This window comes from Hyla sarda, chromosome 4, assembly GCF_029499605.1.
Source record: "Hyla sarda isolate aHylSar1 chromosome 4, aHylSar1.hap1, whole genome shotgun sequence".
Classification (NCBI taxonomy): Eukaryota; Metazoa; Chordata; class Amphibia; order Anura; family Hylidae; genus Hyla; species Hyla sarda.
The window spans coordinates 5315140-5325182 of NC_079192.1; the positions used below are offsets into that span (position 1 = coordinate 5315140).

Below are 10043 nucleotides of genomic sequence, written 5' to 3' on the forward strand. Positions count from 1 at the left end.
ACTTTAATGTGTCTTCCTCTTTATTTTCAGTGCAGATATAGAGAGGTATTCGGCGGCTGCAAGCCGCTACGAGTGAGTAGATGCCAGGACGCTCAAAGTGGTTACAGCTGTTTCTTTCCTTACGGAACTTCAACAGACCATTTCCTCTGACCCGTGCTTAGCGTCATAAGTACACTCCTCTTTCAGTGATGTCAGGCACAGGTGAGTGGAGATAGGAAAACATATGTGAATTACATAGTGACAAATATACAATACATTTGTTAAAACAGTACTAATACCTCTTGCTAGATAAAGACACCCATATCTATCCTATCATTGAGACCGGCATTTTCTTGCGCTTGTGTTCTAAGTATCCATCTTGCCTCTGTTTTTCATAGTTTTTTAACTATATCTTGACCTCCTTCTGCATTAACTCTTTGTATGCCCATAAATTTTAATTTATCTGTGCGTCTGCCATGTTCTTTATTTATATGTTCTATTATTCTCGGTCAGCCTTTTCCGGTGGTTATTGAATGAATGTGTTCTCTGAAACCTGTATTCATGGAACTTATGGTACTGCCTATATAATACCATTTACATTCACAAAGAATCGCATATACTACATCTTTAGTTCTGCCGCACAAAAATTAATTTAGGTATCTGTTCACACCGCCTATTGAGACCGTTTTTCCAGTCTGATAGTGTGAACACCAATTGCAGTGGCCGCATTTCCAGTTTCCTTTGACCTCAGTTTTTTTTAAGCCAATTGCTTTTATTAGTATTTACATCTGTATAACGACTTTTAACAAGAACATCTTTTAGATTTTTAGTATGCTTAAATGTAATCATTGGATTTTGTTTACAAAATAAGCTAAGTGTGGGGTCTCTCGAGAATGCCCCAGTTTGACAATGTATATTTTTTATTAGTATTAGCTAAAGGGCTGAACTTAAAGGAAAAAGAAAAACAGCCGATAGCACTTACAGTATCTTGTTTGAATCTAGTATGTTTTTTGTGTCCTTTTTTTAACAACATTTTACGATCTGTTTTTTGTACTCGTGTATACGCTTCCTCTAATACTTTTTGTGGTTAGCCTCGTTTAATGAGTCGTTCCATAAGGGCTGTGGCTTGTAAATTGAATTGTTGCTCTGAACTTTGTATGCGTTTTAACAGCAATACCGCGTACGGTATGGCTGTCCTGGTGTGAATTGGGTGGTAACTTGAATAGTGAAGGATGGTGTTCGTAGCCGTTGGTTTACGAAAGCCTATTGTTTGTAAATGATCATTATGTAGATGTACATGTACATCAAGGAATTCTATTTCTTATTTATGCCATTTAGATGTAAAGTTCATGTTCATGTCATTACAATTTAGAAAGGCAAAAAAGCTGTTAAATTCACCTGGGGACCCGTCCCGCAGCATGAAAACGTCATCCATGAATTGTAGATAGCATCTTACATGCCTGATTAGGGGCTATAAAGAGTCTTCACAATTCATAGATGATCCAGCATTTATGGCCAAATGGCAAGAACTCCACAAAGCATCCAAATGTTAAAATTGGTGTTACAACGTAATAATGAAGAATATGCCAAGATAAAACAAGAACTCGATCAAGCAAAAAGTGAATTGCGTTTACATCTGTCAGATGAAGCCTGGGAAAATTTCAATGTTAAAAACGATAAAAATCTTGCACAAATGCAACAAATAATCAAAGAATCAAAAAGGGACTAGTTTCTGAGAGACCGCCTAGATTATGATTCTAACACGTTTTTTTCTCAAGTGACATCAAAAGCACAAAAAAAATTATAAAAAAAACAACTTTAAAGAACAGCAAGCAAGAGGGCAACAATATTATGGCCCCAACACAAAAGGGAAAAATCATAAACAAAAAAAAAAAAACTGTGTCAGAATTTTGGACCACAGATGGAGATTCCAGCACTTCAGATGATACGAGTGAACAGGATTGCAGTGACCGGCAGTCAAAAAACGAGAGAAAGAAATTTCACCAGAAAGGTGAACGAGAAAAACAAGGAGAGGACAAGGAAAGAGACACAGTAGAAGAAAAAGAAAAGATGAAGAAGAAAAAACACAAACGTGTGACTTGGCACCAATAAAAAAGACAGTTTCTTTTTCACATAGTCTAGAAAATAAAATGGAAGCACCAGCAGTAGTTAATTTGTCAAATATCGTACTTGAAGATAATGTTATACAGTTACTTTCAAGAGGTTTACATTTTTGTCTTGTTGAGGAGTTCAGTTTCGAAGATTTCGAAATTGACTTCTTCAAGGGAATACATAAATTGAATTTTAATTTTTTTTACTGCATAGGAAAACGTAGGACACAAAAAAGAAAGAGTTAAAAAAGAAGGCGGAACATCTATTACTTTTGGATCCCTTGGTTTTATGGCTGTCAGAGAGGGCACGGAGATAGACAAAGAATATTGCACTGCCCTATTTGAATTGGCAGGGGGGTAACCTTGTTGATATGGAAGAAGAAAAAATTATGCAATTTTCTGAGTTTGTGGGAGGAAATAGATCCAGATTTTCCCCATCCCTTCAACCGGGGGGAAGTCTGGATCTGTTCCAACAAAAAGTCCTGGATGACATCAGGGCATTATTTATCCAAAAGCATTACCTAACCTTAGTAAACCTGAGATACAGGCATTAGAATGGTTAAAAAAACAAGATACTATCAATATAAAAAAAAAGCCGATAAGGGAAACAACACCGTAGTCATGAACAAGGCAGATTATTTAGCCGAAGCCAACAGACAGTTAGAAGACACTAACACCTATACGAAATTGACACAAAATCCAACTAAAAAATTATGGTCTAAGCTGCAAACTTTATTACGTACATAGGTAGAAAAAGGTATTATTTCCGAAAAATTTGCGGAAAAACTCTTACCAATGCATCCGAATAATGCCAAATGGTACTGTGTGCCAAAAATCCACAAAACCCTCACTTCACCTCATGGTCTTCCTATTTTGGCAGGGGTGGGTTCATTAATTGAACCCCTGTCACAATATATCGATTGGCTGTTGTGTCCACTTTTGGACCAAGTTCCTGCATTGGTTAAGGACACAAATGATTTTTTGGTTGCTTTGGATGACATGAATATCACTGAAGGCCTTATACTCACGTCCATTGATGTAGAGTCATTGTATACTTGCATCCCGCAGAACACAGCCATCGATTGTATTAGATCAATTTTGACCAGAACTGAGAGAAGTGAGGGTCTTGTGGATTTCGTCTGTGAAGCTTTCAATTTTATTTAAAAAAAATATTGTATTTCAATTCAACGAACAATGGTTCATACAAAATGGAGGTACAGCAATGGGTAGTCCTGTCGCATGTACGTTGGCTAACTTGTTTCTGGCATGTTTTGAAGAAAAGTATGTTTTTTCATCCGGGAACCCGTACCTTAAGCATGTAAGATGCTATCTACGATTCGTGGATGACATTTTCATGCTGTGGGACGGGTCCCCAGGTGAATTTAACAGCTTTGTTGCCTTTATAAATTGTAATGCCATGAACATGAAGTTTACTTAATGTCATAAATGTCATAAAAAGAAATAGAATTCCTTGATGTACAAGTTCTTCGACATAATGATCATTTACAAACAATAGTCTTTCTTAAACCAACGGCTACGAACATCATCCTTCACTATTCAAGTGACCATCCAATTCACACCAGGAGAGTCATACCGTACGGGCAATTATTGCCGTTAAAATGCATAAATAGTTCAGAACAACAATTCAATTTACAAGCCACAGCCCTTATGAAATGACTCATTAAACAAGGCTACCCACAAAAAGTATTATAGGAAGCGTGTACACAAGTACAAAAAAATGATCGTAAAATGTTGTTAAAAAATGGACTCAAAAAACATACTAGATTCAAACAAGATACTGTAAGTCCTATCGGCCATTTTTCTTTTTCCTTTAAGTTCAACCCTTTAGCTGATACTATTAAAAATTCTATATTGTCAAACTGGGGCATTCTTGAGAGACCCCACACTTAGCCTATTTTGTAAACGAAAACCAATTATTACATTTAAACATACTAAAAATCTCAAAGATGTTCTTGTTAAAAGTCGTTATACAGATGTAAATACTAATAAAAGCAGTTGGCTTATAAAAACTGAGGTCAAAGGAAACTGGAAATGCGGCCACTGCAATTGGTGTTCACATTATCAGACTGAAAAAACGGTCTCAATAAGCGGTGTGAACAGATAACATAAATGTTGAGGTGATACTTAACGCACCAGGACGTACATGTACGTCCTAAGCATAACCGCGAGCATCGGAGCGATGTCCGGATCATGCGCGGCAGGTCCTGGCTGCTCATCGCAGCCAGGGACCCGCCCATAATGGCAGACACCCGCGATCCCGCGGATGTCCGCCATTAACACCTCAGATGCCATGATCAATACAGATCACGGCATCTGCAGCATTGCGGTCACTAAAATGGATGATCGGATCGCCCGCAGCGTTGCCACGGTGATCCGGTCATCCAGCACGGCAGACGGAGGTCCCCTCACCTGGCTCTGCTGCCTTACCGGCATCTTCTGCTCTGATCTGCCTTCCCGCAGACCAGAGCAGAAGATGACCGATAATGCTGATCAGTGCTGTGTCCTATACATAGCACTGAAAAGTATTAGCAATTGAGTGATTGTTATAAATAGTCCCCTATGGGGAATATTAAAGTGTAAAAATAAAAAGTAAAAAAAGTAAAAAAAATAAAGTAAAAAAAAAATTGAAAAACCCCTTCCCCCAATAAAAACGTAAATTGTCCCATTTTTCCTATTTCACCCCCAAAAAGTGTGAAAAAATATTTTGTAAACATATTCGGTATCACCACGTGCATAAATATCTGAACTATTAAACTAAAATGTAAATGATACCGTACGGTGAACGGCGTGAACGTAAACATTTTAAAAAGTCCAAAATAGATGCTTTTTTTTATAACATTTTATTCCCCAAAAAATGATAAAAAAATGTATTAAAAGTTCTATATAAGCAAATATGGTATCAATAAAAAGTACAGATCACGACACAAAAAATGAGCCCTCATACCACTGCATATACGGAAAAATGAAAAAGTTATAGGTCTCCAAAATAGGGGGATTTTAAACGTACTAATTTGGTTTTAAGTTTGTGATTTTTTTTAAGTGCAACAGTAATAGAAAAGTATGTTACTATGGGGATCATTTTAATCGTATTGACCCAAAGAATAAAGAACGCATGTAATTTTTACCGTAAATTGTACGGCGTGAAAACAAAACCTTCCAAAATTAGCAAAATTGTGGTTTTCTTTTTAATTTCACAACACAAATAGTATTTTTTTGGTTGTGCCCTACATTTTATGGTAAAGTGAGTGATGGCATTACAACGGACAACTGGTCACGCAAAAAACAAGCCCTCATACTAGTCTGTGGATGAAAATATAAAAGACTTATGATTTTTTGAAGGCGAGGAGGAAAAAAACGAAACGAAAAACGAAAACGAAAACATAAATTAAATGGCAGACGCACAGATAAATTAACATTTATGGACATACAATGAGTAAATGCAGAAGGAGGTCAAGATATAGTTAAAGAACTATGAAAAACAGAGGCAAGATGGATTCTTAGAACACGAGCTCAAGAAAATGCCAGTCTCAATGATGGGATAGATATGGGTGTCTTAATGTGGCAAGAGGTATTAGTACTGATTTAAGAAATGTACAGTAACCCCCCGACCTACGATGGCCCCGTCATATGATAAAATCGACATACAATGGCCTCTCAGAGGCCATCGCATGTCGATGTCAGCATTGACATACAATGCTTTTATATGTCGGGGCCATCGCATTAACTGCTATCCGACAGCGCAAAATGCTTAAGCTGCTGTCGGATAGCAGTTTAAGCATCCCTGGCAGGTTCGCTCACCTATTCCCGCTGCTCCGGGTCCACTTCGCGATCCTCCGGTGTCTTGCGCATCTTCTCTGGGGTCCGGGCCTCGCTTTCCGTCGTCGTCGTCCGGCGCAGCAGCGTAATAACGTCACCAGAAAGCGAGGCCCGGACCCTGCAGAAGATGCGGAAGAAGCCGGAGGATCGCGAAGAAGACACCGGAGCAGCGGGACAGCATCGGGAGCGGTGAGGACCTGGTCCGGAGCGACGGGGACAGGTGAGTACAGCTTCCTATACTTTACATTGCACGGATCCCTCAACATACGATGGATTCGACAAACGATGGGTTGTTTGGAACGAATTACCATCGTATGTTGAGGGACCACTGTATTGTATATTTGTCACTATGTAATTCACATATTTTTTCCTATCTCCTCTCACCTGTGCCTGACATCACTGAAAGAAGAGTGTACTTATGACACTAAGCACGGGTCAGAGGAAATGGTCTGTTGAAGTTCCGTAAGGAAAGAAACAGATGTAACCACTTAGAGTGCACTGGCGTCTACTCACTCGTAGCAGCTTGCAGCCGCCGAATACCTGTCTATATCTGCACTGAAAAAAAAGAGGAAGACACATTAAAGTTGGTGAGTGCCTTCATATTCTTTCTATATGGATTTGTCTGCATCTTGTTTATTCTATGACTGAGCACCACCACAATATGTGCATTGAACACTTTCTCTGGCAAAGTCTGCAACCGCATTTGAATACAGAAGATGTACTTGCAGTGCCTGCACTTCTATTATTGCTCACTTTTGGATATATATTACAGACCTGCACCCTACAGCTGGGAATTGATGTTCTAAAAAATTATTATTTAAAGAAAAAAGAGATAAACAGTTACATATGCACACCAGAGAGAGAGAGAGAGAGAGAGAGAGAGAGAGAGAGAGAGAGAGAGAGAGAGAGAGAGAGAGAGAGAGAGACGTTCCTATGTTTAGAACCATCTGTATGAAATGGAGATTGGAACTTTCTTATCCACGTGATGTCATGTAAAACTAAATGTTTCACAATTTCTTATAGATAAATAATTCCCATTTTCATCTGTTAATGAATTACAATTTTATTTTTATATTTCTCTATTGACCAGATCCCTGTAGACTCATCAGACGATAGCAGAGATATCTCCAGGGGGTTCTTCTACCTGGTCCCTTGTCTTCATCTTGTAGATAAATATCGGCAGGTAATGCTTCACATTCAGGGGTCTGGGGGTCATATAAGCTGACGCTGCTCCTGTGTAACATCGTCCTCCATCCCCCCAGAGGCCTGAGAGCAAAGAGAAGAGATATTCATCTGAAAATGAAGAACAAAGAAATATCTGATGTAAGTGACATTTATATAACATTACAGGAGAAGGATTTCTTATAGGTGACTGGAAATGTCTGAGATTTTATACAATCTACACAGATCAGACATAACTATAAATAACCTAATATTATATAGATCCTTCTCACACTGTCAAACATATCTGACCCATCGAGGACCGGACTCCATAGACCTGTGATGTGTCATGTGGTATCAGCAGCAGATCCTGTAAGTTGTGAGGTGCGGCCTCCATGGATGGATCTTATTTCTCCAGAAAATCTCACAGAAGATCAAACAGATTGGGATCTAGGGATTTTAGGGGCTTAGTCACCATTTTGACCTCTTTGTCATGTTCCCCATTATTGAAGATTGTCTACAGTGAGGCCGGGGGCATTATCCTGTTGATAGAGGGCACTGCCATTAATAGATCCTGCTGCCATGAAGGGCACTTTATCTGCACAATGTTCTAGTAAGGGATAACAAGATCCCCTAATATCCACATGATGCCAGGATCCATGGTTTTTAGTACAAAGCATCCCATCACCTTTTTCCCATACTGCATCCTGGTACAAATTATGTAAAGGAAATCTTAATTTATCAGAAATAGGCGGAAACTTGTCAGCATAGGCCCCAGACTGTCCTGCTGCCTTACACAGTCCCTTACAAAGGAAGCTGCAATGCCCTGAGTGATCTAACTCCTTTCTGTATTTTTCCACCTTGGACAAGTTTTGGTAGGTACCAACCACTGCATACAAGGAGCACCCAGCAAGATGTTCTGTCCCTGATATAAATATATAAAGTTACAGTATAGTAGACAATATATGTTATAACATTTCTCCTTGGGTCATATATTGAGGTCACTCTAAGTCTTGTGTCTTATGATAAGAGTCATTTCTTCTGGATTTATAACACATTATATCTACTGCCTAGATCTACATACAGGAGAACAACAGGACGGAGGTCACAGAATTCCTTCTCTTAGGATTTCAGGTCAGTCGAGGTTTAAGACTTTTCCTGTTCTGTCTGTTCCTTGTGGTTTATTATCTGATAATATGTGGGAATCTCCTGATCATCACTCTGGTGTCCACCAGCAAGAATCTCCACACCCCAATGTACTTCTTCATCTCACAACTATCCCTCAGTGACATCTTATTATCCACAGATATTGTCCCCAATCTCCTCCACATCCTACTGAATAATGGGGGGACCATGACTTTTATTGGTTGTATCACTCAGCTTTATTTCTTCTGCACCTCAGAAGTATTTGAATGTTTTCTTCTCACTGTGATGTCTTATGACAGATATGTGGCCATCTGTAATCCTCTCCGTTACTCCTCTATCATGACAAGTGGACATTGTGTTGTACTGACCGTCATATGTTGGTTGTCTGGATGTTCTGTTACTTTGATTTACACAATAACAACAGCAAAGCTAAACTTCTGTGGTCCCAATATCATTGACCATATATTTTGTGACTTTATTCCCTTACTAGGACTTTCCTGTTCTAACACTTTCATTGTCCACTTGGAGATGTATGTAATGAGCACCCCAGTTGCCTTCATCCCAACCACCATCATTGTATTGTCTTATATTTATATTGTTTTAGCAATCCTAAGGATCCCATCCAATACTGGTAGACAGAAAGCCTTCTCCACCTGTAGCTCCCACCTCATTGTGGTCTCCATATTCTATGGGACTATATTCAGTGTTTATATTGTCCCAACAAATGGACAAACATTGACCATGAGTAAAATCCTCTCCCTGCTATATACTGTGTTTACTCCATTGGTCAACCCCATTATATACAGTCTGAGAAATGATGACATTAATAAAGCCGTACAGAAAACACTTCATAAGCGGGTGATCTGGTAAATCCTTTATAATTTTATATGTAGCAAATGCAGAGGGTAGAATAAATACCAGATCTTGTGGTAACTTTTATTCAAAAACCTTGTTATTTTGTTTTTTTACTCTGCTTGTTAAAGAAACAAGTCAAGCAAGTACAATACAATCCATCATCAGAATATCTAGAAAAGCCAAAAAAAAACATTTTACAAAATAGAAAATGCACGAGAAAGAATCATGATTAAACATCCTCCATCTGAGAGTCTATAGGTCTTAAATCTTACCCATTGTCCTGCATACAGATCTACCATATATTAATTCACATGTCCAACCGCATAGGAATATGGAAAAGAAGATATATTTCTCAATACCATGCCAGTGGTTCCAGGGTAAGATCAAAAAGCAGGGGAGATATTGGCCAACCCTGTCTCGTGCCCTTCTGTAGGGCGAATAGCAGCGACAAAAAACCTGGGGTGTAGATCTTTGCTTTTGTTGTGGAATACACCAACTGAAGCCAGGTCTAATTGACATTGTCAAAGGCCTTCTTGGCACCCAATGCCAAGAAGTCTGGCACTCTCGCACTAGCTGGGGAATGAGCTACTGTATCTAGTACGGCCAGAACTGTACGGATATTTGTGACCGACAAGTGCCCCTTAATGAACCCTACCGGATAAAGTCCTATGAGTGGAAGCAAAAAGGCAGCTAATTGGCCAGGAGTTTGGAGATGATCTTGATGTCTGGATTAATCAGGGATATGGGCTTATACGTGCATGTTTCTAGAGGGTCTTTACCCGGTTTCTGTAAAGCTTTGATATAGGCTGTTTGGCCCAAGGGGAGAAATATGGAATTGGAAAGCATCATATTAAAAACATCCGGCAACACTATGGAAAATTCCTGCATCATATATATATATATATATATATATATATATATATATATATATATAGAAAATTCCCCGGGGTACCC

The 10043-nt window shown here is 38.9% G+C and overlaps 1 protein-coding gene across 1 annotated transcript; it reads left to right on the forward strand.

The window, feature by feature from the left end:
• Positions 1–1830: 1830 nt before the first annotated feature.
• On the forward strand, positions 1831–9104 carry LOC130367147 (olfactory receptor 1500-like). The gene is made up of 3 exons (XM_056569550.1): positions 1831–2073; positions 7018–7110; positions 8163–9104. The coding sequence occupies exons 1-3, from the start codon at positions 1831–1833 to the stop codon at positions 9102–9104; spliced, it is 1278 nt and encodes a 425-aa protein (XP_056425525.1).
• The last annotated feature ends 939 nt before the right edge of the window (positions 9105–10043 follow it).

Excerpts from the sequence above, each read along its gene's own strand:
- LOC130367147 (XM_056569550.1), top strand. The coding sequence starts at position 1,831 with ATGGCCCCAACACAAAAGGGAAAAATCATAAACAAAAAAAAAAAAACT. Across the intron at positions 2,074-7,017 it reads AGAAGAAAAAACACAAACGT|ATCCCTGTAGACTCATCAGA; the intron begins GTGACTTGGCAC and ends TCTATTGACCAG. Across the intron at positions 7,111-8,162 it reads TTGTAGATAAATATCGGCAG|ATCTACATACAGGAGAACAA; the intron begins GTAATGCTTCAC and ends TCTACTGCCTAG.